Source organism: Microcaecilia unicolor, chromosome 14 (assembly GCF_901765095.1).
Source record: "Microcaecilia unicolor chromosome 14, aMicUni1.1, whole genome shotgun sequence".
Taxonomy (NCBI): domain Eukaryota; kingdom Metazoa; phylum Chordata; class Amphibia; order Gymnophiona; family Siphonopidae; genus Microcaecilia; species Microcaecilia unicolor.
This window is the reverse complement of record NC_044044.1, coordinates 46,810,673-46,837,381: the sequence shown is the minus strand read 5'-3', so window position 1 is coordinate 46,837,381 and position 26,709 is coordinate 46,810,673. Positions and strand designations below refer to the sequence as shown.

Sequence of the window (26,709 nt, the reverse complement as noted above, 5' to 3'; positions counted from 1 at the left end):
GCTTGATGGGTGGTGACAGAAATTTTTTTACACAGCAGCAAGCAAATCCACTAGGAACACTGTAACTTCTTCCTGGCAGATACCCAAGAGGAGCAAAGGCACAAAAATCCTGTGTGTCAATTTGCTTTGCACAAAACAAACCAAGTTGAAAACACATGGCCTTTAACTGAGGGCTTCATTACCTGCAGTTTCTAGAAGTGGGGGGGTGTTCAGGGTGTTGGGGTCTGGCCAAAAGAGCCATCTGGGCACTTATTAGAGGCTTAATTTGAAAAAACTGTGACCCTGCAATTAAAATTGTATCAAGGATCTTTTTCAGATTGTTTGGGAGACTCAGATAAATTGAGTGTTAAAATGGAAACAGTAAGTCACTTCTTAGCAAAATCTAGCCCCTTCCTCAAAAACAAATACTGGGGGTCCGCTAAAATATGAGGCCCCTGAAAGTGGCCCAGTTTCCAACTCCTAAGGACACCATCAATTTCTGCAGAGAAATTAAAATTTTACAAACCAAAAAACAGGAGAATAAGATGTGGGGGGGGGGGGGGGAGAGGACTTTTACACAATCTCCCCAATTTCTTGCCAGAAACCATGCAAAATGAATCTTTGGGCAGAAGATTCCTGGTTTCCAAAAATAGAAACTAACTTTCAATCTGGTCCCTCCTCGGGCGTCACATCACCACTTTATGTGAAAGCAGCAACGAGTCTGCAAGAAGTCTAGAAGACACCTGAAGCTCTTCACAATTCCCTCCCCCCGCCCTCCCCAAAGCTCTTTCACTTTCAGATTGTGACCTTGAGCATAGGTACTTAACCTTCTTGTGTCAAAATTATTTGGGTGCAAACGGGACACCCATGACACTCTGCAAGAGCCCTCTACCTCTTCACTTCAAAGGCTCCCTCCTACCTTTAACACAAATATTTTTTTTTCTGTAGACAACTTAAATAAAATGGAAATATACATATTTAATAGTTCCACTTTCATTTTTTGCTAAAATCTTGTGGTGGACCCTGGAACCCTGCTTACAGTTCAGAACTTCTGCAACCTCTTTTCCCCACATCACTCACCTCTGCAGATGGTGCAGTACAGCGGCTACCGTTCAAGAGAAGCTGAGTATTGCGTTGAGGGGTGACAGAGGGCGGCTAGCTGAGGAAACATAACTGCTCTTCTGACAGTGGTATTTCAATTTTAAAGCCTGCACATGGTTTCATGTGGTTTCCTCTGACTTTTCTCAGAATTTACAGACCAAGGCCCTCACCCTTGGTTTTGAATGACCCTCCTTGTCTAGCTGAGACTCAAAAACAGATTGCTCAAAATAGGATAAGACAGTGATGTCTCTTTCCACCACTTGTTTACTAAACGTGCCAGCTCGCTTAAGGGTTTCTGCAGTTAGTTTAAATGGAAAATGGCACCCCCGCCTCAACCTCAGGGTGCCAGCCCTGGTTTTATATCAGAGGAGCCTGAGGAAATCGGAATTACAAGCCCATGTGTGAATTGTGAGTAAAACCAGGGCCGGCTTCTTGATCTGGAGCATAATTTTCCAAGTACTAAACAGAGAGTTCTCTCAACCCAGTCCGATTTTCAGGATGTTCACAATGGGGTCGACATTGAGACCACAGGAGTTGGCTGGGCCTGCCTCCCGCGGTCGGTGCTCAGCCCAGATTTTCAATGCCTGGCCCTTTTCACTGACCGGCATTCAGTGGTGTGCTGGAGCAGGCTCTCGAGAGCCGTTTTTAAGTTTTTAAGAATTTTGGGAGCCGGTTCTCCATGGCTACTTTAACAAATGGATCCCAAAATGTGGGCTTGGGCCCCTCCTAAATTCTCTTTTACTTTGCTGGCGAGAGAGAGCCCCCTGTTAACAATTTACCAGCACACCCCTGCCAGCATAAAATATCCAGTTTATTTTTGGCCAGTTTCAACTTAACCAGCCAAGTCAATATTCAGTTCTGGACGGTTAAGTTTACGTGGAGGGGCATACTTGAACGTCGCCGGCGAAATAGATCGCCGGCGATCTATTTTGACAGCGGCGCAACAGCTGGCCAGAACCATATTATCAAAAAAGATGGCCGGACATCTCTTTTTGTCGATAATACGGTTTAGCCAGGCCAAATGCCAGAGTTCGCCGGGTTTGAGATGGCCTGTTTTGTTTTTCAGCAATAATGGAAAACATGCCAGCGATCTCAAACCCAGCGAAATCCAAGGCATTTAGTCGTGGGAGGAGCCAGCATTTGTAATGCACTGGTCCCCCTCACATGCCAGGGCACCCTAGGGGGCACTTCTAAAAATGTTTTAAAAATACAAGAAAAGCTCCCAGGTGCATAGCTCCCTTACCTTGGGTGCTGAGCCCCCCAAATCCCCCCCCAAACCCACTCCCCACAACTCTACACCATTACCATAGCCCTTATTGGTGAAGGGGGGCACCTACATGTGGGTACAGTGGGTGTTGGGGGGGGTTTGGAGGGCTCAACACTTAGCTCCACAAGTGTAACAGGTAGGGGGGATGGACCTGGGTCTGCCTGCCTGAAGTGCACTGCACCCATTAAAAACTGCTCCAGGGATTTGCATACTGCTGTCAGGGACCTGGGTATGACATTTGAGGCTGGCAAAAAAGTGCTTTATTTTTATTTTTTTCGTGTGGGAGGGGGTTGGTGACCACTGGGGGACTACGGGGAGGTCATCCCCCATTCCCTCCAGTGGTCATCTGGTCAGTTGGGGCACCTTTTTGAGGCTTGGTCGTGAAAATAAAAGGACCAAGTAAACCCGGCGAAATACTGCTTAACGCCGTTTTTGTTTTCCATTATCTGCGAAAGCCGGCCATCTGGTAGCCACGCCCATGCCCGCCCATGTCCCGCCTTCGGTTTGCCGGCGACACGCCCCTTTGAACCTTCGCCGGCGAGGCGATGCTGTCAAAAAAGCAGCTTTCGATTATACCGATGTTGCCGCTTTTCCGAGATCGCCAGCCATCTCCCGATTTATGTCGGAAGATGGCCAGCGATCACTTTTGAAAATAAGCCCAATAGTAACATAGTAGATGACGGCAGAAAAAGACCTGCACGGTCCATCCAGTCTGCCCAACAAGATAAACTCATAAGTGCTACTTTTTGTGTATACCCTACCTTGATTTGTACCTGGCCTCTTCAGGGCACTATTTGGGCCGTCCGATTTGGCCGCCAAACTTAGCCAGCGATGCGCTGAATATTTGCAGATAGCCAGTTAAATGCTATTTAACTGGCCAGGAGCTGTTCCTGGCTGATTAAATAGCGCTAAATATCAGGCAGTATGAATATGCATGAGAGAGATTTACATACAATGGAGGTAGTGCATTCAAATCTCTCTCACAAATATTCATGGTGGATATCCTGAAAACCTGACTGGCTGGCTGTGTCCTGAGAACTGGTATGAATGAAGAACCCTGTTACAGAGGTATTTCTACTACTACTAATCATTTCTACAGTGATACTAGACATACGCAGCGCTGTACACATTTTATGCAAGTACTTTCTCTGTCCCTAGAGGGCTCACAATCTACGTTTTGGTACCTGGGGCAATGGAGAGTTAAAGTGACTTGCCCAAGGTCACAAGGAGCTGCAGTAGGAATCGAACCCAGGTTGCCAGGATCAAAGCCCGCTGCACTAGCCATTAGGCCACTCCTCCACTCATAAATATTGCGTTAAAGTGGAATTTGAGCCAGGGTCCCTTGGGTTAAAGTTCACTGCACCAACCACTAGGCTACTCCTCAGACTTGCTTCCTACTTTCCACGTGCGTATGACAGAATAAACACCTAACGCCTGTTTATCAAAATCACTGCGTGTGTAAAAGTTCACGCAATGATCCGAATACATGAAGTTTTACAAAACCTGGGGGTGGGTTCTGGGCAGAGTGTGAGTGGTGTCGAGAATTACATACAAACTTCATAAAAAGTGTTTTTGCACATCCTCTCGAACAAGCGTAAATGTCCATGGCTTCACTTTAGCTGCAATTTCTGTCGAATTGCTGCTTGTATTTTAGTCTTAGGATTAGACTAGGCCCCTTCTTGCCCCTTCAGTCTAGGTGACGTTTTATAACATTACCTTTGGGGGAGGGGCAATTCTATACCTTGGTGAGATGTTGCAGGATCCGATGCAAAGGCCAGCGCCAACGCAGCAGGACCATCGCTCTTTACCCTCCTGTACCTGAATGGAACGTGCCTGAGCTAAATTCAAAGCCCCTTCCCTACCTACCACCCCTAAATATCAGAGATGCGCATTCGTTTCAAACATGGGAAACGTCAACAGCCTTCCCCGTGTCGCTGCATGTCAGAAAAAAACAACAAAACAATTTTGTGGGGTTTTTTTTTTCATGTGTCGTTAACAGTGCATACACTCTGCGACTAGCGCATGCTCTTTCGAAAGAAGTACATAAGTAATGCCATACTGGGAAAAGACCAAGGGTCCATCGAGCCCAGCATCTTGTCCACGACAGCGGCCAATCCAGGCCAAGGGCACCTGGCAAGTTTCCCAAACGTACAAACATTCTATACATGTTATTCCTGGATTATGGATTTTTCCAAGTCCGTTTAGTAGCGGTTTATGGACTTGTCCTTTAGGAAACCGTCCAACCCTTTTTTAAACTCTGCTAAGCTAACCGCCTTCACCACATTTTCCGGCAATGAATTCCAGAGTTTAATTACACGTTGGGTGAAGAAACATTTTCTCCGATTTGTTTTAAATTTACTACACTGTAGTTTAATCGCATGCCCCCTAGTCCTAGTATTTTTGGAAAGCGTGAACAGATGCTTCACATCCACCTGTTCCACTCCACTCATTATTTTATATACCTCTATCATGTCTCCCCTCAGCCGTCTCTTCTCATAAACGACATGGCAAACGACACGGCATGAACGTTTTTGAGTTGCATATGGAGACGTGAGAAAAGAACACCCTCCCACTCCACTGGAAACTTCAGGCCTGTGAACGTCAGACACCCTGCACCAGAGCTGAGCCGCTGCAAATTCTCTCCCAGCACTTACTCAAGGGTATCCAGCCACAAAAAGGGAAGCCCCCCTTTCCTTTCACAGTGGAGCGGCAGGATAAAAGGCAGTTCATATGCACAGAGGACATCTCTGGGAAGAATGGCATGCATCCCTTAACAAAGGAAAGTCCAGAAATCAGCTCCACCCAGGATGCCAGCTCTCTTTTTATTATGTGAGAAAGTCTAGTAAGCTCCCTCCACCATCCAAAGGCCACCAGGCAATCATCTAGTATTTCAGCACCTAGCCAGCTGCTGATCTCTCTAACCTCTCTACCCTTCCTCATTTCTCTAGTCCTCCTCTGCCTCTCCTTCCCCCTTTATTTAGTGGTTGGAGCTGCTCTCTCTCTGTCATCTGACTGAAATCTTTCCACAGACTTGCATCAGCACTGGGATTTATATACAGTGGGGGAAATAAGTATTTGATCCCTTGCTGATTTTGTAAGTTTGCCCACTGACAAAGACATGAGCAGCCCATAATTGAAGGGTAGGTTATTGGTAACAGTGAGAGATAGCACATCACAAATTAAATCCGGAAAATCACATTGTGGAAAGTATATGAATTTATTTGCATTCTGCAGAGGGAAATAAGTATTTGATCCCCCACCAACCAGTAAGAGATCTGGCCCCTACAGACCAGGTAGATGCTCCAAATCAACTCGTTACCTGCATGACAGACAGCTGTCGGCAATGGTCACCTGTATGAAAGACACCTGTCCACAGACTCAGTGAATCAGTCAGACTCTAACCTCTACAAAATGGCCAAGAGCAAGGAGCTGTCTAAGGATGTCAGGGACAAGATCATACACCTGCACAAGGCTGGAATGGGCTACAAAACCATCAGTAAGACGCTGGGCGAGAAGGAGACAACTGTTGGTGCCATAGTAAGAAAATGGAAGAAGTACAAAATGACTGTCAATCGACAAAGATCTGGGGCTCCACGCAAAATCTCACCTCGTGGGGTATCCTTGATCATGAGGAAGGTTAGAAATCAGCCTACAACTACAAGGGGGGAACGTCAATGATCTCAAGGCAGCTGGGACCACTGTCACCACGAAAACCATTGGTAACACATTACGACATAACGGATTGCAATCCTGCAGTGCCCGCAAGGTCCCCCTGCTCCGGAAGGCACATGTGACGGCCCGTCTGAAGTTTGCCAGTGAACACCTGGATGATGCCGAGAGTGATTGGGAGAAGGTGCTGTGGTCAGATGAGACAAAAATTGAGCTCTTTGGCATGAACTCAACTCGCCGTGTTTGGAGGAAGAGAAATGCTGCCTATGACCCAAAGAACACCGTCCCCACTGTCAAGCATGGAGGTGGAAATGTTATGTTTTGGGGGTGTTTCTCTGCTAAGGGCACAGGACTACTTCACCGCATCAATGGGAGAATGGATGGGGCCATGTACCGTACAATTCTGAGTGACAACCTCCTTCCCCTCCGCCAGGGCCTTAAGAATGGGTCGTGGCTGGGTCTTCCAGCACGACAATGACCCAAAACATACAGCCAAGGCAACAAAGGAGTGGCTCAGGAAGAAGCACATTAGGGTCATGGAGTGGCCTAGCCAGTCACCAGACCTTAATCCCATTGAAAACTTATGGAGGGAGCTGAAGATGCGAGTTGCCAAGCGACAGCCCAGAACTCTTAATGATTTAGAGATGATCTGCAAAGAGGAGTGGACCAAAATTCCTCCTGACATGTGTGCAAACCTCATCATCAACTACAGAAGACGTCTGACCGCTGTGCTTGCCAACAAGGGTTTTGCCACCAAGTATTAGGTCTTGTTTGCCAGAGGGATTAAATACTTATTTCCCTCTGCAGAATGCAATAAATTCATATACTTTCCACAATGTGATTTTCCGGATTTAATTTGTGATGTGCTATCTCTCACTGTTACCAATAACCTACCCTTCAATTATGGGCTGCTCATGTCTTTGTCAGTGGGCAAACTTACAAAATCAGCAAGGGATCAAATACTTATTTCCCCCACTGTATATGTTTGTGTTTTGGTGAGTTTTTATTGTATTTTATGTGAATTTTATTTTTTTGTGTGTCAACTGGCTAAGGCCAAGGGGCAAATTATAGTTGTTGGATAAATAGGGTGGGCCCAAGGATATGTAAAGCCATAAGGATACCTTCAGGGGCAGATCAAGGCCCTACATTCCCCCCCCTCTCCCCCTGTGGTCCAGCATCAATCCTTCCTCTTCTTTCCTCCACAGGGTGTCCAATATCTCATCTCTACTTCCCCCTCCCTTCTGCCTAGTAGTAGATATTCAACCCAAGCCACCAAGCTTCCACAACATAAATCAGAAGATGCCATCAGCTGGAAGCAGAAGCCACCACCACATTCAGGCTCCCTCCTGAGGTCAGGAGGGATGCCTCTCACCTCGGGATCTTCTGAGGGGGTCCTGGCCCCATCACTGGCAAGATCTGGAGCCTGTACACTTTCGGCCATCAGCTGGAAACAGAAGAGACTGAACATTAGCATTTTAGAAAGCCACAGAGTCAGCCCATCCATGGTCAGGAGGGAAATCTTCTGTCATTCCCTGACTGGAAGGCACCAGGGAAGTTTTGTAGGAACTTTCCAGTGCTGCTTGGAACAGACATGGTTGACCTTTCACCATGTCTGAAACAGCTGTCGATTCCATTTATTTCAATCCTGGAACCTATTGTCCCACTTTATTACAAGGACAAGAAATGTGGGGTCAAATATATGATTATTGGCCTCCATCAATCTAACCTTTTCTTGATGCTTGCATGCCCAGTGCTCCTTGGTACTAACTGGAAGACCTAATTCATATTCTTGCTTGGGTTGGGTTGGCCAAGACTAGCCCTCTTAGCTCTACGGGGGGGGGGGGGGGGGGGGGAATGAGTACAGCTCTTCTGATGGTGAAGGACTAGCCTAATGGTTAGAGCAGCAGGCTGAGAACCAAGAAAGCCAGGTTTCACATTCCACGGTGGTTCCTTGTGATCTTTGAGTAAAGCGGTGTGATAGATATCATATTGAACATCACAATGCCAACCAGGATGTCACCTCTGTGGGACAGCACTTTACAAAACAGAACACTGCATCAATGATTTGCATTTCAGGCAGGTGGATCCAGGCCCATCCCCCCCCCCCCCCCCCCCCACCTGTTACACTTGTGGTGGTAAATGGGAGCCCTCCAAAACCCACCTGAAACCCACTGTACCCACATATAGATGCCCCCCTTCATCCCTAAGGGCTATGGTAGTGGTGTACAGTTGTGGGGAGTGGGTTTGGGGGGCTCAGCAGACAAGGTAAGGGAGCTATGCACCTGGGAGCAATTTGTGAAGTCCACTGCAGTGCCCCCTAGGGTGCCCGGTTGGCGTCCTGGCATGTGAGGGGAACCAGTGCACTACGAATGCTGGCTCCTCCCATGACCAAATGCCTTGGATTTGGTTGTTTTTGAGATGGGCGTCCTCGGTTTCCATTATCGGCGAAAACCGAGGTCGCCCATCCCTAAGGTCGACCATGTTGGGTGTCCCCGACCGTATTATCGAAATGAAAGATGGATGCCCATCTTGTTTCGATAATACAGGATGCCCCGCCCCTTCGTGGAGACATCCTCAGAGATGGGCGCCCTTAGAGATGGTCGTCCCTATTCGATTATGCCTCTCCACGCCATACTTAGTATTGTTATTTGAATATTTTTACTGCTGTTAATTGTCTATTGCTTTTGTTTGATTTATTCTTACTGTACACCGCCTTGAGTCAATACTTTCTAAAAGGCGGTAAATAAATCCTAATGAATAAATAAAATAATATTCAGTGCCTGAGGGAGTCACAGGACCTCGAGGTGCATTCTAATGCTGATAAAGGGGCCCTTTAGGTGTCTATGCACGCCCAATGTGAGCCAATTCGGAACTACCACCCGGCTACCGCGTGTCCCGGGTGGTAATTTTATTTTCTACGTGCATCCAGTACGCGCGCCGGAAAATCAGCATTGCACGCGCACTGACAATTACCACCCTGTTAACACGTGAGACCTTACTACTAAGGGAATGGGTGATGGTAAAGTCTCAGGCCCAAATATTGATTTTGACAAGTGCAAGTGCAAAGTGATGCATGTGGGAAAGAGGAACCCGAATTATAGCTATGTCATGCAAGGTTCCACGTTAGGAGTCACCGACCAAGAAAGGGATCTAGGTGTCGTCGATGATACGTTGAAACCTTCTGCTCAGTGTTCTGCTGCGGCTAAGAAAGCAAATAGAATGTTAGGTATTATTAGGAAAGGAATGGAAAACAAAAATGAGGATGTTATAATGCCTTTGTATCGCTCCATGGTGCGACCGCACCTCGAATATTGTGTTCAATTCTGGTCGCCGCATCTCAAAAAAGATATAGTGGAATTAGAAAAGGTGCAGAGAAGGGCGATGAAAATGATAAAGGGGATGGGATGACTTCCCTATGAGGAAAGGCTAAAGTGGCTAGGGCTCTTCAGCTTGGAGAAAAGGCGGCTGAGGGGATATATGATAGAGGTCTATAAAATAATGAGTGGAGTTGAACGGGTAGATGTGAAGCGTCTGTTTACGCTTTCCAAAAATACTAGGACTAGGAGGCATGCGATGAAGCTACAATGTAGTAAATTTAAAATGAATCGGAGAAAATTTTTCTTCACTCAACGTGTAATTAAACTCTGGAATTTGTTGCTAGAGAATGTGGTAAAGGTGGTTAGCTTAGCGGAGTTTTAAAAAGTTTGGACGGCTTCCTAAAGGAAAAGTCAAGAAGTGGGTGGGCACCAATTGTTCTTCCCCCCCCCCCCCCCCACAATGCGATGAGGCCAGTATCAGCAGCTTAGGAAGCTTAGACTACTGAAGTGGAGAGCAGTGTTTTCAGCACCATCAGGGGGAGGGTCTTCAGCTGGCGAACTTGGGATCCCCACTAGCTAGCACTAAATATATGCTGCTGTTGGGTGGGCCTGAGCCCTAAGTGGATGGGCCCCGGCCCACCCAGGCCCACCTGTGGCTAAGCCACTAGTTGTCATACTAGGACAGACCAAAGGTTCATCAAGCCCAGCCTCCTGTTTCCAACAGTGGCCAGTCCAGGTCACAAATACCTGGCAACATAGTAGCCAACTTTTCAAAATTATTGGGGGATGCAAAGTTCAGTGGAAATAACCCCTCCCTGGACACATACAAGGAATTTTCTCAATATTGGGGGTGCTCAAGCACCCACATCACTCCCAGAGTCGGCTCCTATGCCTGGCAAGATCCCATTTCTATATACTGCTTTTTTCTACAGTTTTTGCAACCACATCCAAAGCGATCTATCTGGGGCAACGGAGGGTTAAGTGACTTTACCCATTGTCACAAGGAGCTGCAGCGGGAATCGATCCCAGTTCCCCAGGGCCAAAGTCCGCTGCATTAGCCGCTAGGCTACTCCTCCGCTCTGCTCTGATATTTGTCAACATTTGCTTCTTTCTGATCTGACGAAGAAGGGCAACCTTCGAAAGCTAATCAAAACATGTATGAAGTTAGCCCAATAAAAAAGGTATCATCTTATTTTCTTTTCCATGTTTTGATTTATTTCTATTTAGTACAGATTAAATAACCACGAACTAAAAACAAAAATATGTACACCAAAATTAAATTAAACCCCCCCCCAAGAAGCCAGAGGTTGGGGCACATTTTGAATGCCGCCCCCCACCTCCCCCCCCCAAGCCTTGCCTCCTCGTCCCCCCCCAAACGCCTCGCCTCCTTGCCACTTCTCTTCACCGCCTCGACGCTCACCCCGCAAAAACGAATACGTTTGCTGGCGGGGTCCCCAACCCCCGCCAGCTGAAGCCTTCTTCAGCGCCAGTCTCCAGCGCAGCCGCGTTCGCTGCCCTGCTCTTCTTGCTCCTCCTGTGCACGCTGACGCTCATTCTCACTTTCACATAAAGGAGCATCAGCGTGCACGGGAGGAGCAAGAAGAAAGAAGAGACCGGCGCTGAAGAAGGCTTCGGCTGGCGGGGGTTGGGGACCTCCGCCAGCCAAACCAGGGGCCCGGACAAAATCCCCTGTAGCTACGCCCTTGAGCTACTACTGAAAAAGGTGACAGCAAAATCCAAATAAATAAACAAAAATCAGATCCCTCTGATGTAGTAAATTTAAAACAAATTGGAGAAAAGTTTTCTTCACTCAACGTGTAATTAAACTCTGGAATTCGTTGCCAGAGAATGTGGTAAAGGCGATTAACTTAGCGGAGTTTAAAAAAAAGGTTTGGACGGCTTCCTAAAGAAAAAGTCCATAGACCGTTATTAAATGGACTTAGGGAAAATCCACTATTTCTGGGATAAGCAGTATAAAATGTTTTGTACTTTTTTGGGATCTTGCCAGGTATTTGTGTCCTGGATTGGCCACTGTTGGAAACAGGATGCTGAGCTTGATGGACCTTTGGTCTTTCCCAGTATAGCAATACTTATGCTTTTCTCTCTACCTGTGTTTTTCCCTGAGGTAGGAATCAGAGTGGGAATATAAGAACCCAGGAGCCCAGTTAATGGGACTGTCTTCCCTTCATGTTTTTCAGAAAGGAAGGGGCTGGATGACCTGGTAGATCAAAAGGCTTAGAAGATTAGAAGGCCTGGGGCTGATTACATTAAAAGGAACATGTTTATTTCAGGAAAAAACATACCATAAATAACCTCAAGCCTTGGGTGACAGTACAAAGAGTCATTTTCTGCCTAGGAGAACAACATTAAGTGTTCTGTTAGAAGAAAGATCTTGAAAAAGGTATTAAAACTAATAAACGATTTTAAAATGCCATTATTTTGGGTTGTTTATTTTTTTTTTCTTTCGTTTTACATTAGTGCAATGTAAAACTAATAATTTAATGTTTAGGCTCTATAGAACAAGTGATAAGTCTACCATTAATTGTGCTTCACATTTTAAAAAGGGAGGCTACACTGTATCTAACTCCATGCGTAATCCAGAATTTACTTTTCACAGGTCACGTAGATTGTAGAAAATCTTTAGAATCATATCTATGTTAGCTGAATGTTCTGATGATTGCTTATTAGGTGTATCATTAGTATTATGCTAACACTGTATTATAGCTACAAAACTGTCCACTCTGCAGACTTCACTTAACCTAGGAACCAAATGGCGGAACTCCTGACCACCCAAAATAAGAAATGTACGGGAAATTAGATTGTAAACTAAGCTGTGTCGAGCAGGGACTGTCTCTTCATGCTCAAGTGTACAGCAGTGGCGTAGACACAGGTGGGCCTGGGTGGGCCAGGGCCCACCCACTTAGGGCTCAGGCCCACCCAACAGTAGCACACATTTAGCGGTAGCTAGTGGGGATCTCAAGCTCTGCCAGCTGAAGACTTCCTCCTGATGGTAACGAAAACGCAACTCTCCATGATACTGGCACCTGTGCATGCTCAGTTTTCAGCACATGCCTGCTGCAGCAGTGGCGTAGCCAAGGGTGGGCTTGGGTGGGCCCAGGCCCATCCACTTTGGGTTCAGGCCCACCCAGTAGCAGCACATCTATAATGTGGCTGGCAGGGATTCTCAAGCCCCACCAGCCGAAAACTCCCAACTGTCCCTCCTGCATACCTTTTAAATAGCAGATCTTTGCCTGAAGCAAGCAGCAACTGATACATACTGTTCGCACCGGCCCCGAGGCCTTCCCTATGCGGAAACAGGAAGTTGCATCCGAGGAAAGGCTGTGGGGCCAGCATGAGCAGTGAGTATTAGTTGCTGCTCACTGTTGGTGAAAATCTGCTATTTAAAAGGTATTCAGGGAAGGGCAGATGTTTGAGAGATCATATGGATGCAGGCAAGAGAAGGAGAGACCAAATCACTTGTGGGACAAGGCGGAGCTCTTCTGCCCACCCATCTTGGGCCCAGGCCCACCCAAATTTGGGTGTCTGGCTACGCCCCTGTGCTGCAGACTGCCAAGGTGGAAAGAAGTGTTTTCCCACCAGCTGAGATACTTTTTGGTGGTGGTGGGGGGGGGGGGGGGGGGAACTTGGTGCCCATCCAATTCTTGCCTAGGCCCACCCAAAATCTGTTGCCTGGCTACGCCCCTGGTGTACAGCGCTGTGTACGTCTAGTAGCCAACTGTTTTGGGGAGGCTTACCTCCGTACTCTCCATGGAAGCGATGTCACGTCGCTGCCAGGGAAGTAAAAAAGGTAACACGCACGCGCGTGGAGGGTGGGAGTGCGGGCTGGGGGGGGGTCACAAAACGGAAGTCCACGATTGGGCTGGGGAGGCTTAGCCTCCCCAAGCCTCTTATACAGGGCGCCTATGCTAGTAGCACTATAGAAGTGATAAGTAGTAGTAGTAGAATATACTAGATTACGCAAAATCCTCAAATCATTCTACTACTACTACTACTTAACATTTCTAGAGCGCTACTAGGGTTACGCAGCGCTGTACAAATTAACAATTAAGGACGGTCCCTGCTCAGAAGAGCTTACAATCTAAAGGACGAAATGTCAAGTTGGGGTAGTTAAGATTTCCTGAGAAGAGGTGTAGTGGTTAGGTGCCGAAGGCGACATTGAAGAGGTGGGCTTTGAGCAATGATTTGAAGATGGGTAGGGAGGGGGCCCGGCGTATGGGCTCAGGGAGTTTGTTCCAAGCATGGGGTGAGGCGAGACAGAAAGGGCGGAGCCTGGAGTTGGAGGTGGTGGAGAAGGGTACTGAAAGGAGGGAGGTTACGAGTAGGGACGTAAGGGGAGATGAGGGTTGAGAGGTCAGGAGGGGCTGCAGATCGAGTGCATTTGTAGGTTAGTAGCAGAAGCTTGAATTGAATGCGGTACCTGATCGGAAGCCAATGAAGTGACTTGAGGAGAGGGGTGATATGAGTGTATCGGTTCAGGCGGAAGATAAGACGTGCAGCAGAGTTCTGAACGGACTGAAGGGGGGATAAGTGGCTAAGCGGGAAACCAGTGAGGAGTAGGGTGCAGTAGTCAAGGCGAGAGGTAATGAGAGAGTGGATGAGAGTTCGGGTGGTGTGCTCAGAGAGGAAGGGGTGAATTTTGCTAATGTTATAGAGGAAGAAGCAACAGGTCTTGGCTATCTGCTGGATATGCGCAGAGAAGGAGAGGGAGGAGTCGAAGATGACACCGAGGTTGCGAGCAGATGAGACGGGGACGATGAGGGTGTTATCAACCGAGATAGAGAGTGGAGGGAGAGGAGAAGTGGGTTTGGGTGGGAAAACAATAAGTTCAGTCTTGGCCATGTTCAGTTTCAGGTGGTGGTTGGACATCCAGGCAGCAATGTTGGATAATCATTCCTATTCAAACAAACCCTCACAAAGAACAACCGTATCTCAAACAATTAATTATTACCTGAATTGGTTATTACTCTATTTACCATTAACTTTCTCTTTGCTTCATGTACAATTTCTCCTTCCTAACAGATTTTCTAAATGTTAAACATCCATAGCTATCCCGGTATGTTTACGATACTGTATTGTAAAATTGGACTCTTCCAATAAATTACTTTCTTATGCATTATTCTTTGTTATGTATTCTGTTCTGTTTATTGTAAGCCACGTTGAACTCAAACTTGTTTCAGATAATGTGGGATAGAAATGTCACAAACAAATAAATATCTCTGGTATTTGAATTCCAGAGCTGTTAAATGTGTATCTTTTTGATCCTGTTTCACGGTAGTTCTCTTATTAGGTTTCAATGTACCTCAGTTATTGTATTTATGTTTATTCTTGGTTATTTTACTATTGTTATGCTGTTTACAAAATTGTAAGTTTTATGTTAAACTGTATCTGCTGTACATCGCCTTGGATGAATCTCTTCAAAAAGGCGGTTAATAAATCCCCATAAAATAAATTGCTTTATAGAAGCAGAAGTGAAGCAGAAGGTACAGAAGGGTATTTGGGGGCTGTTTGGTGTGCTGACACTTAGAAATCGGAGCAGACACTCTGTCAGAGACAGACACGTGCAATCAGGGACTGTCCACTTTTGGTTTTATTTATTTATTGCATTTGTACCCCACATTTTCCCACCTATTTGCAGGCTCAATGTGGCTTACAGAGTGTTGTTATGACATAGTCATGAAAGGATCTTAGATACAATCAGTAGTAAGTAGAGGATCTATGAGGGATTAGAGAAGGAGGTGTTAGATAGGGTAGTGTAAGAGGTGTATTTTGATAATTAGGTGGGTTGGGTGGTGATTTGTGTCGTTAAGGGTTCTTTTTGTAGGCTTTGTTGAAGAGATGTGTCTTCGAAGATTTGCGAAAGTTGATTAGATTGTCCATGGTTTTCAAGGCTGTGGGTAGTGCGTTCCATAGCTGTGTACTTCTGTAGGAGAAGGTAGTGGCGTACGCCTGCTTATATTTAAGTCCTTTACAGCTGGGGAAATTCAGATTGAGGAATCTGCGGGCTGATCGTTTGGCGTTTCTGGGCGGTAGGTCCACTAGGTTTAATCTGCGTCAATGATTTTGTGTACGGTCGTGCAGATCTTGAACTCAATGCGTTCCTTGAGTGGGAGCCAGTGAAGTTTCTCTCTTAAGGGTTTCGCACTTTCGTATTTGGTTTTTCCAAATATGAGTCTGGCTGCGGTATTCTGAGCTGTTTGGAGCTTTTTTAATAGTCTGTTCTTTGCAGCCAGCGTACAAAGTGTTACAGTAGTCCAGATGACTTATTACCATTGACTGTACCAGGGTACAGAAAACGTTTCTCGGGAAAAAAGGTTTTACTCTTTTGAGTTTCCACATCGAGTAGAACATCTTTTTCGTCGTGTTCTTCACGTGGGTATCGAGTGTGAGGTTTCGATCAATGGTGACTCCGAGAATCTTCAGATTTTCTGTAATGGGAGGAGTGCAGTATGGTGTGGTTATGGTGGAGGAGTTGTTTGTGTTGTATTGGGAAGTGAGTACTAGGTTTTAGTGCATGTTTGGTGCGGAACATGATGGAACCGTATACCCCCAGGCCATGCGGATGCCACTTGCAGCGGCGGGTTTATTTAAGTGTCAGCCCCCAACCCTGTCTATCTGTATATTGCAATCGGGATTCCTGTTGGTTTTCTGTGAAGTCATTTCTGTCTTTTTGTTAAATTGCGTGGAATGAAAATGCGCATGTGGATTTTTAAATGTGGCTGTAAAAGGTGTTAATGTGGGACGTATTTCATTTTTGTCTCTTGTTCTGTGGTGGACACAGGCACCGCTGCCCATCCATTGGCAAGACAAAAACAAAACTGTGTGTTTAAATGCAAAAAGGCACTTATTCCACTTGTTGATTTATGGATTTTGCAATGGGTGAATTCCATTCTTTTTTCTGTTAAATGAGGGAGGGTGAAAAGGTGTCACTAAATGCTCCTTCCACTGAAGGCTAGAGTAACAAGCGGATGACCCTCCTCATCTCCCTCTCTCACACTCCCTTCCTCAATCATCCCTCTCTCCATCTCTCACACACATTCTTTCCCTTTTACCCCTCTCTTTCCCTCCATCCCTTTCTCTCTCACACTCCCTCCCTCCGCTTTTCTCTCCTTCCATCCCTCTCTCACCCTCCCTCCATCAATGCCCCTCTCTCTCACACATGCTCTTTCTCCCTCCCCATCTCTTTCCTACACAACCTCCCCTTCATCCCTCTTTCTCTCACACACAATCTCTCTCTCTATTCCTCCATCCCTCTATCACATTCATCGTTCTTACACTCCCTCCCTCCACCCCCTCTCTTACACTCTCTCTCTCCTTCCATCCCACTCTTTATCTCCCTTAATCCCTCTCACTCTCTCTCTATTCCTCCATCCCTCCCTCCTTTCCTCTCTTTCTTACACTCCCTCCTTCCATTCCTCCTCCCTCTCTCTAACACACTCTTTATCCTTTTATCCCTCTCACACATACTCCTTCACTCTCTCTCTCACACTCCCTCCCTACATCTCTCAAACATGCACACTCTCTCTCTCTCTCTTCCCATGCCCTCCCTCCCTTTCTCTCTCTCTACCACCTCCCCACACCGTCTCTCCAACACACACCTTCTCCCCTCCAGCTCTCTCACACATTCTCCTTCCATCACATCACACACACAGTCCCTCTCTGTCTCTCTCTCTCTCTGTCTCACACACACACACACACACACACACACATTCCTTCTGGATCTCTAAATGCGACACAAGTCCCTTAGAGGTCAACCTACAGGCACTGCATGTAAGGCCCACACATGCTGTCTCTCTTCAAGAGGATCAATGCAGCGCCTGGTAGCTGAAACACTCATGGGGGGGGGCAAATTTCTAGGAAATGCACCCCAATTTAGGTGCCAAAATGCAGTGCGCTCAGTGTGAATTCTATAACGGCATCTGGGTGCCCAGATTTCATTACAGAATGCTAATTTAAGTCTACATTTACGTGTCTTTTTAAGCCATGACAATAGGAAGTATAAATGTGACACTTAAGCATGGAAATTATAGTATTTCAGTGGCTCCCAAACCTGGTCCAGGAGGCCCCCCCCCCAGCCAGTCAAGTTTTCAGGATATCCACAATGAATATTCATGAGACAGATTTGAATGCAGTGCAGGCTGTGCAAGCAGATATCTCTTGTGGATATCCTGAAAACCTGACTGGCTGGGGAGCCTCCAGGACACGTAAACGTTTGACATGCCCTTGCCCTGCCCAAGCGCCTCCCCATGAATGCCCCCTTCTAGGTACACGTCATTCGACTCCCGTGATCACATTACAGAATGCCGCTGAGCACATACATGAGCACGCAGCTGTGGAATGCATTACCTACAGCCCTGAAAGCTATTGACGAAATAACTAACTTCCGCAAATCTTTGAAGACACGTCTCTTCAACAAAGCCTACAAAGAGAACCCATAGCCTCACAAAACTACCTCACCAATCCTTCCAATCTTTAAAGTCCACCTTCCATACTATCCTGCCTAACACCTTCCTTCTCTCTTCCCTTACTTAATCTCTATACAATACTAAGTGTATGTGATATCATGGAATGGCAATGTCATAGCAAACTCTGTAAGCCACATTGAGCCTGCAAATAGGTTGGAAAATGTGGGATACAAATGCAATCAATAAAATAAAATAAATACACACCATTTACGTGCATGGAGCGGGTTTAAGTCCCAATCGAGCAAAAAGCGCTTATATTTTGGTGCTAAACTTACAGAACTAGGGAGTTAATGTAGATAGATCGAGGATGTGTACGGGTTCCTCTCCCAGCCCTTTCTTAGGGGAATTTCTGTGATCTATCTTGCTTGCTGTATCGCCGATGTATTGTATTACACTGCAGGCCCTAGTAGTCATGAGCTGCCCGACTCACATTCTGTGTAAAGAGTTAACAAAAGATGAAATTCGGCAAGTCTCTGAAGGAGATTATTACCGACACCCCCCCCCCCTTCCCCCAGCTCCTTAATTCCACAGTTTCAGGAGAATGAAGCTGCACCAGACCCCCATCCCAATCCTGCAGCACTGAAAAACGCCTTTCGGAATATCAAGCCACAGGGATAGGAGTTCAAATTCTGCTCATCCCAGCTGAACATAGGATGTTTGTCACAGGTTGGGGAGAGGGGAGCTGTTGCCTGTTTCACCCTTAACTCTCTTCCCCTTCTGTAGAATCCGTAAACCCAACACACCTGCTTCCTCTTTTTTATTAAAACTCTCTGTTTTCACATCCTCCTGGATGTGGGTAGAGCCCTGTACATAGGCCCAGGTCCTCCTGCGGCTATAACCTCTCTCCCACCCGCACCCCACCTCTTCCATGTCCCATCTATCATTGCTGGTAAGTTCTCCTGGGCCCCCCTCCGATGCTCAAAGCTCCGGCACTAAAGTCAACAGTGTAGAAATCTAGCCCCTCAAAGCTCAAAACAAATGGCATTCAAATTTTATGTGTGCTAGTAAACCGAAAATCAGGGGGAGGAATGCGCCGGGCACATGCACACAAACATTTTGCAGTAAGCACAGCTCTTGTGCGCATGCCCAGGCAAACCCAGAACTGCAAGCACGCATCAGCGCCGTTCTTCTGAACATTTAAATATAAGCTGTTCATAAGTACATAAGTATTGCCACACTGGGACGGACCAAAGGTCCATCAAGGCCAGCATCCTGTTTCCAACAGTGGCCAATCCAGGTAACAAATACCTGGCAAGATCCCCAAAAATTACAATACATTTTATGCTGCTTATCCCAGAAATAAGCAGTGGATTTTCCCCAAGTCAATTTAATAATAGTCTATGGACTTTTCCTTTAGGAAGCCGTCCAAACCTTTTTTTTAAACCCCGCCAAGCTAACAGCTTTTACCACGTTCTCTGGCAACAAATTCCAGAGTTTAATTACCTGCTGAGTGAAGGAAAATATTCTCCGATTCATATTAAATTCATTACTTGGTAGCTTCATCGCATGCCTCCTAGTCCTAGTATTTTCAGAAAGAGTAAACAAACGATTTACATCTACCCGTTCCACTCCACTCATTATTTTATAGACCTCTATCATATCTCCCCTCAGCCGTCTTTTCTCCAAGCTGAAGAGCCCAAGCCGTTTCAGCCTTTCCTCATAGGGAAGTCATCCCATCCCCTTTATCATTTTTGTCACCCTTCTCTGCACCTTTTCTAATTCCAATATATCTTTTTCAGATGCGGTGACCAGAATTGAACACAATATTCAAGGTGCGGTCGCACTATGGACCGATACAAAGACAAAAATGGTTTGAACTTAAATTTTTGAAAGGCTCATATTTAAGTGCAGGACAACAGTGCTTTCACTGGATTTTGCTCAGATTTGTACGTTTCTTTCACTTTATCAGAAATCCAAGAAGTAGGGGTGGACCAAAAAATCTTCACAGCCAGAGGTCGATAAAAGCGACATTATTCAGCACCACACAAGTGTATGACCCAACAACGGACCGTGTTTCGACGGAACAACCATCTGCTTCCGGGGTCTGACACATACTGTTGGGAGGGTTACCATACGACCGGTTTTACCCGAACATATCCTCTTTTTGAGGACACAGCCGGGCAACTGGGCGCCGTTTGTCTGGATTTGCGGACAAATGGGCTGGCGGGCGGGGCTAAAGGTGTCCTATACTCTTCTCCCCTTACCTTACTGTACTGCCCTGGTGGTCTAGTGACCTCTTCGGGGCAGGAAAGAGCCCCCTCTTTCCTGCCCGGAGCAGCTGCAGACTGTCTCTTGCCGCCTCCGGTCCTGGCGCCGATTCAAAATGGCCACCGAGAGTTGAAGCAGCAGGCCTCGCGAGACTTCTGCAGAAGTCTTGCGAGGTCACTCTTGGCGGCCATTTTGAATCGGCAGTGATACAGGAGGGAGCAAGACAGTTTGCAGCCGTTCCGGGCAGGAAAGAGGGGGCTCTTTCCTGCCCTGAAGAGGACAATAGACCACCAGGGCAGTACAGTACGGTAAGGGGAGGGGATGATAGGACACCCTTAGGAGGTGTGACGGAGGGGCAGGGTGGGGTGGGGAAGGGGTGGGGTGGGGCGGGGCATGTGTCCTCTTTTTGGGGGGAGCAAATATGGTAACTGTTGGAAACCACAAAATATGGGAGCAGAATAGTACAATTAATGATCAATAAACCGCTAAGGTGCAGCTTGTTTCCACTGCACCTGAATGGTTTATTGATCATCAATCAGTGGCATAGTCAAGGGTGGGCCCACGCCTACCCGCTTTGGGCTCAGGCCCACCCAGTAGCAGCACACCTATGATGTGGCTGGCAGGGATCCCCAAGCCCCACCAGCCGAAAACTCCCAACAACTGTCCTTCCTGCATACCTTGTAAATAGCAGATCTTTGCCTGCAGCAAGCAGAGACTGATACATACTGCTCGCACTGGCCCCACAGCCTTCCCTCTGAAGCATTCCTGCCTATGCAGAAACAGGAAGATGCATCAGAGGGAAGGCTGTGGGGTGTGTATTAGTTGCTGCCAGTGAAAATCTGCTACTTAAAAGGTATGTATGGGGGAGATGGGATGTTTGAGAGACCATATAGCATGCAGGTGAGAGAGGAGAGACCAAATCACTTGTGGGACAAGGCAGAGTTCTTCTGCCCACCCATTTTGGACCCAGGCCCTGTCTGGCTACGCCCCTGTCATCAATTGTACTATTCTGCATCCTAAGTGTCAGACCCCTGAAGCAGACAGTTGTTCCGTCGAAACACGGCCCCGTATTGGGTCATACACTCGTGTGGTGCTGAATAAAGTTGCTTTTATCAACCTCTGGCTGTGAAGATTTTTTGGTCCACCCCTACTTCTTGGATTTCCGCTTGGACTATACGTAGGGTGTTTTTTTTGTTTTTTTTTTTACCTTTACCTTTGGGTTTGGTTTGATGTTCTTTCACATTATCAACACTTAGAGGCTGCGCAGGCTTCCTTCTACTTTGAAAAGACCTCAAAGCCAGCGTTTTAATGCGAGAAATGCAGAAGAAATCCTCTTCTAATGGTCACTTCCGAGTTCGCGGTACGTTTTCAGCGTTAAGGCCGGCATTTGTTTCTGCGCTGTCGTCTGAGCATTGGGAGGGAATACCGAGTAACCTCATGAACACCTATTTCATTACAAGTTGTGGCCATCTTTGGCATGCACGCCAACGCCCTCTGAACATTCTGCGCCCATGAACATGCGTGGCAGTAACTCCCTCTAACACTGGCATTAGGTTTTAAGCATTGGGCCCCTGGGCAGGGATGCCGAACTTTTCCAATCTGATGCTCTTTTCCACCCTGTGCCCCACAACTGACCTTACAGCACCAGAAGAAAACAATGTTCTCCGGTGGCAGAGCCGGTGGTGGGAGGCGGGGCTAGTGGTTGGGAGGCGGGGATAGTGCTGGGCAGATTTAGACGGTCTGTGCCAGGGCTGGTGGTTGGGAGGCAGGGATAGTGCTGGGCAGACTTATACGGTCTGTGCCAGAGCTGGTGGTGGGAGGCGGGGCTGGTGGTTGGGAGGCGGGGATAGTGCTGGGCAGACTTAGACGGTCTGTGCCAGAGCCGGTGGTGGGAGGCGGGGCTGGTGGTTGGGAGGCGGGGATAGTGCTGGGCAAACTTATACGGTCTGTGCCAGAGCCGGTGGTGGGAGGCGGGGCTGGTGGTTGGGAGGCGGAGATAGTGCTGGGCAGACTTATACGGTCTGTGCCAGAGCCGGTGGTGGGAGGCGGGGCTGGTGGTTGGGAGGCGGAGATAGTGCTGGGCAGACTTATACGGTCTGTGCCAGAGCTGGTGGTGGGAGGTGGGGCTGGTGGTTGGGAGGCGGGGATAGTGCTGGCCAGACTTATACGGTCTGTGCGCTGAAGAGGACAGGTACAAATAAAAAGTAGCACATATGAATTTATCTTGTTGGGCAGACTGGATGGACCGTGCAGGTCTTTTTCTGCCATCATCTACTATGTTACTATGTTACAGGCCACAAATGGATGGAAACCCGGGCAGAAAGAGTGTATGGCCATTAAGATAACAAACTTGAAACACAACCATACAAAAAAAACAACCTAGCTGCAGAGATGGAGGAAGCTACCCTGTGACAAACTTCCTCTATGTCTGGGACAAATACAGAGGGCGTAGACTGGAAGAGAGCTAAGAGGTTGCAGTAGTGCAAAAAACCTGCCCTTCAGTCTCTCAAGGGCAGGGGTGATTAGTATAAAACAAAAGAGGGATAAAAGTGCGATACTGCAGGTCATGGAGTAGCAGAGCTGGAACCAACAGGCTGCAACTCGCCAGAAACCAACCAGGTCAACGCTGGAAGGCCGCTGGTGTCCGCAGAATCTCTGCAAAAATCACTGTGATGATAATCAGCACAGCTGCACCACACCAAGGCTGACACTATACAAATAAAAACCATATTAAAAACAAGTAGATTGAAGTTGTTCACATTTCATGCATGGCATCAGAAAGGAAGGTTTCCTAGTCATCTTGTGAATTTTATGTGCTGGTTCCTGGCTCCCTCCCCGCACTGAGCACTAAGATAGGACAAACTGAATAGTCCATATCAAAGCATTGCATAACGGGGTGTGAGTGAGGGAGTGGGTGAATCAGTAAACCCTGGCAGGGAAAATGAGTGATTAAGAGGCATATTTTCAAAGCACTTAGCCTTCCAAAGTTCCATAGAAACCTATGGAACTTTGGAAGGCTAAGTGCTTTGAAAATATGCCTCTAAGGGTACCAGGTGACTAGGAGCAGTGAGGGTGGCTGAATGACTTCACAAGGGTCATAAATTTACGTGCTAAAGTTACACACAGTGGGAGTTTGAGGGGTTATGAACATAAGAATAGTTTAAAACGTATGATATACCACTCATTTTGTCAAAAGCAAGTCAGAGTGATTTACAATAAAAATAATAACAAGAGAAAAGAATTCCATTAAAAACAGGATAGCACAATGTCACAAGGCACCAGCATGCATAAATTACAAATAATAAATTAACTGTTTTTCCAAGTGCGATCAGGCGTCCGAACCTAGGAATTTGGAAAAAGAAAAGTAGGTTTTCAACTTAACCTTAAAGGGCTTATTCCCAAATATCCTCAGGTAATTGATTCCACAACCAGGGTGCATGCCAAAAAAAACCAACAGCTCTAGCAGAGGATAGACCAGCCTGAGCCCGAGACGGGGAAAACCAGCAGTGCTGTGCAACCTGACCTCAAAGCCCTAGACGGAAGCAAGGACACTAAATAATCAGGTTTCCTTGTGCACCATAGTTAAGACCTTAAACACTGGTCTATATACCACAGGAAGCCAATGAAATTTAACCTGCAAAGGTGTCACATGATCCCTTCTAGACTAACCTCCCAACAATCTGATTCCTGCATTTCGTAGGGTAAGCAGCCACTGCAGCGCATAGCGTGAACTCCCCTATAATTCACGTTGCCGTACTCCAACTTTGAGACCAGCAAGGAATGCAAAAACGCATGCAACGTAGACGAACAGCTAATTTCATTCATTCTGGCAATTAATTAAAAAAGCTAAAAGCTAACAATTTAACAACTCACAATAAAAATTATTAGGGTTACGGTGGTGGACTCTGGTCCTGGGGAACTGAGGAACTGAGTTCGATTCCCACTTCAGGCAAGTCACTTAACCCTCCATTGCCCCATGTAAGCCGCATTGAGCCTGCCATGAGTGGGAAAGCGCGGGGTACAAATGTAACAAAACAAAAAAACATGTCTCTCAATAAAACTGATAAACTGGATAAATCTGCCCTTAAAAGATTAACTGTCCCTGATATAGGGAATTACAGCAGTCCAGTCTGCCGGGAACTGCAAAATGGACCAGCTACGGCATGGTGGGCAACCACAATCCTCGAGGGTCACAACCCAGACGGGTTTTCAAGATTTCCACAATGCATATGCATGAGATCTATTTGAACACAATGGAAGCAGTAGCGTTGTGGAAATCCTAAAAACCTGACTGGATTTTAGCCCTGGAGGACCATGGTCACCTACTCCTCAACTAAGTGAAATCTGCTGGTATAAAGCTGTGAGGGTGCGGTCAGTGAATGGATTTGGCAGGAGGCATGTTGGCATCTCAGTAAAAGGCTCCATTAAACCTTAGCCAGATTTCTCTGCAGAGAGAGGGTCCCCTCGCCCACCCGCCTAACGCAGACAGTATCTGAAGGGCTGTTAGTGATTGGAGACAAATGAGGGTACAGATGGCCTGCGGGCAACAAATTATGCACCTTTATCTTTGAAATCCTAAATGGCACAGCTCCAGACTATATGGTACCATTAATAAACTTACCTGAAAGAAACACTAAATACGAGGCAAGAAACTATCTCAGACTACACCTCCCAAATTGCAAAAAAGTGATCTACAGAACTGTCCACTCCCAGTGGCGTTCCTAGGGGGGGGCGGTAGGTGCGGTCTGCCCCGGGTGCACGACGCTGGGGGGGTGCCACGCGCGCCTGTCCTCCGTTTGTTCCATGCTTCTTCTCTGCCCCGGAACAGGTTACTTCCTGCGTGCACCTGGGGGGGGGTGTCGCGCTGCATCCGGGGGGGGGGGGCAGGGCGCATCGGCGATCCGCCCCGGGTGTCAGCCCCCCTAGGAACGCCACTGTCCACTCCGCAGACTTCACTTACCTAGGAACCAAATGGCGGAACTCTTTCCCACCCAAAATAAGAAATATACAGGAATATACTAGATTCCGCAAAATCCTCAAATCGTTCCTATTCAAACAAACCCTCTCAAAGAACAACCGTATCTCAAACAACTAATTATTACCTGAATTGGTTATTACTCTATTTACCATTAACTTTCTCTTTGCTTCCTGTACAATTTCTGATTCATGATAGATTTTCTAAATGTTAAACATCCATAGCTATCCCGGTATGTTTATTGTAAGCCACATTGAACTCAAACTTGTGGGATATGAATATTATAAATAATAATAATAATTTCTTCCCTCACCGATGCTTTAAAGCATCCTGATGGATATTCGAAGAGCATCTTAGCCACTCAGCAAAGCCCCAGAAGAAATCCCTCCTTCTGTGGTGGGTGACTCAGCTGGCATTGCCAAATGCACAAACCATTCCTACATGGTGGTGGGAAGGTGTGGAAACAACCTACCACCTTCCATCTGTTACTTGGAAGCAGCAGCTCTGCAAGGGGGAGGGGCAAGACCCTCGAAGATTCGGGCGAGTGAGAAGCACGGTTTTCCCAAGCGGCGTTGAGACGGACAGAAGGAAAAATATTTTTAAAAAGCAGCAGAGAAGGAATGTCTTTATAACGTTTCCCCAAACCCAGCTGTATCTGGGAGGCAGAGCTGCCAAATTACCCATTCCAGGAGGGAGACATTTTGGCCGGTCCAGGATTTCTGCCAACCTCATCCTGGTGCGTTATGGGACCTGCAGCACTGATTTCAATGGCTAGAATCATGGACTACAAATGCTACACTGCTTTGGGATGTAAGTTTAAAACCAGGACCAGCCAAAAAGTCTCCCTCCTGGAATGGCAGCTCTGGGGAGGGGCGAGGGAAGTTTGCTATTACCACTATAAATGCTACTTATGCCTTTAGTGCTAATAACTGTACACAGCACTGTACAGATACACTGAAGAGAAGGTTCCTTTCACATAGAGCTTTCAGTCCAGTGAAGAAACGAGGAAACCTACAGGACGATATTCAGCTTTGGCAGTTGGAGATTCTTTTTTATTAAACGCCGGCAGTCGTGGCCACAAACAAATCGGGCCATTCAGTGCCAATATCCAGCTAGTGACCAGCACTGAATATTTGGGTAGAGGGGTAACTGATGCAACTCTTCAGGCAGCAGTGATATTGTCTGTCATCCAGATAGCTAACAAGATAAAGTTAAGACACCCTTTTTGCTGTCCTAACTTTATCCGAACACCTTCCACCGCCACACACTGCCCTGGCAAGGCAGTCTGCAACGATACTCAATACCAGCATCCGGACAGTGCCACTGATTATCAGCAGATAGACCCGATTAAACCATTTATCCAGATAACAGCGGCAGTTTTCCGAATAAATGGCTTTGAATATCAGGACCATATTTAGAACTGGGCTTAACACTTAAAACCTGCCTTAGGAAAGGGGGGAGGGGTTAGCCAGGCCTCGAACATGGCCGGAGATGGTGCATGATGTACCAGCTTAGCCAGGCTGTTCCAGGCAGCGGCACAGAACCAGGAGCTGCCGGCAGCAAAGGGCGAAGAGAAGATCTTTGGCCAGACCGGTGGTTGCCAAACCCAGTCCTGGAGGCACCCCAGCCAGTCAAGTTTTCAGGATATCCACAGTGAATATTCATGAGAGAGATCTGCGTGCACTGCCTCCACTGCATGCAAATGTCTCT

General features: G+C 47.0%; 1 protein-coding gene across 6 annotated transcripts in view; it reads right to left on the bottom strand.

Moving 5' to 3' along the window:
• Positions 1-26,709, bottom strand: part of LOC115457528 (death-associated protein kinase 2-like) — a 76,362-nt gene that overhangs the window by 37,146 nt on the left and 12,507 nt on the right. For 5 of the 6 annotated variants that reach the window (XM_030186991.1, XM_030186992.1, XM_030186990.1 and 2 more), the window contains one exon: positions 7,389-7,460. The exons of the other annotated variant lie outside the window; for it this stretch is intronic. In XM_030186991.1, coding sequence (XP_030042851.1) covers positions 7,389-7,457 — 69 coding nt within the window. In that variant the 5' untranslated portion in view covers positions 7,458-7,460. The remainder of the gene's footprint in view (positions 1-7,388; positions 7,461-26,709) is intronic. 6 annotated transcript variants of the gene reach the window in all.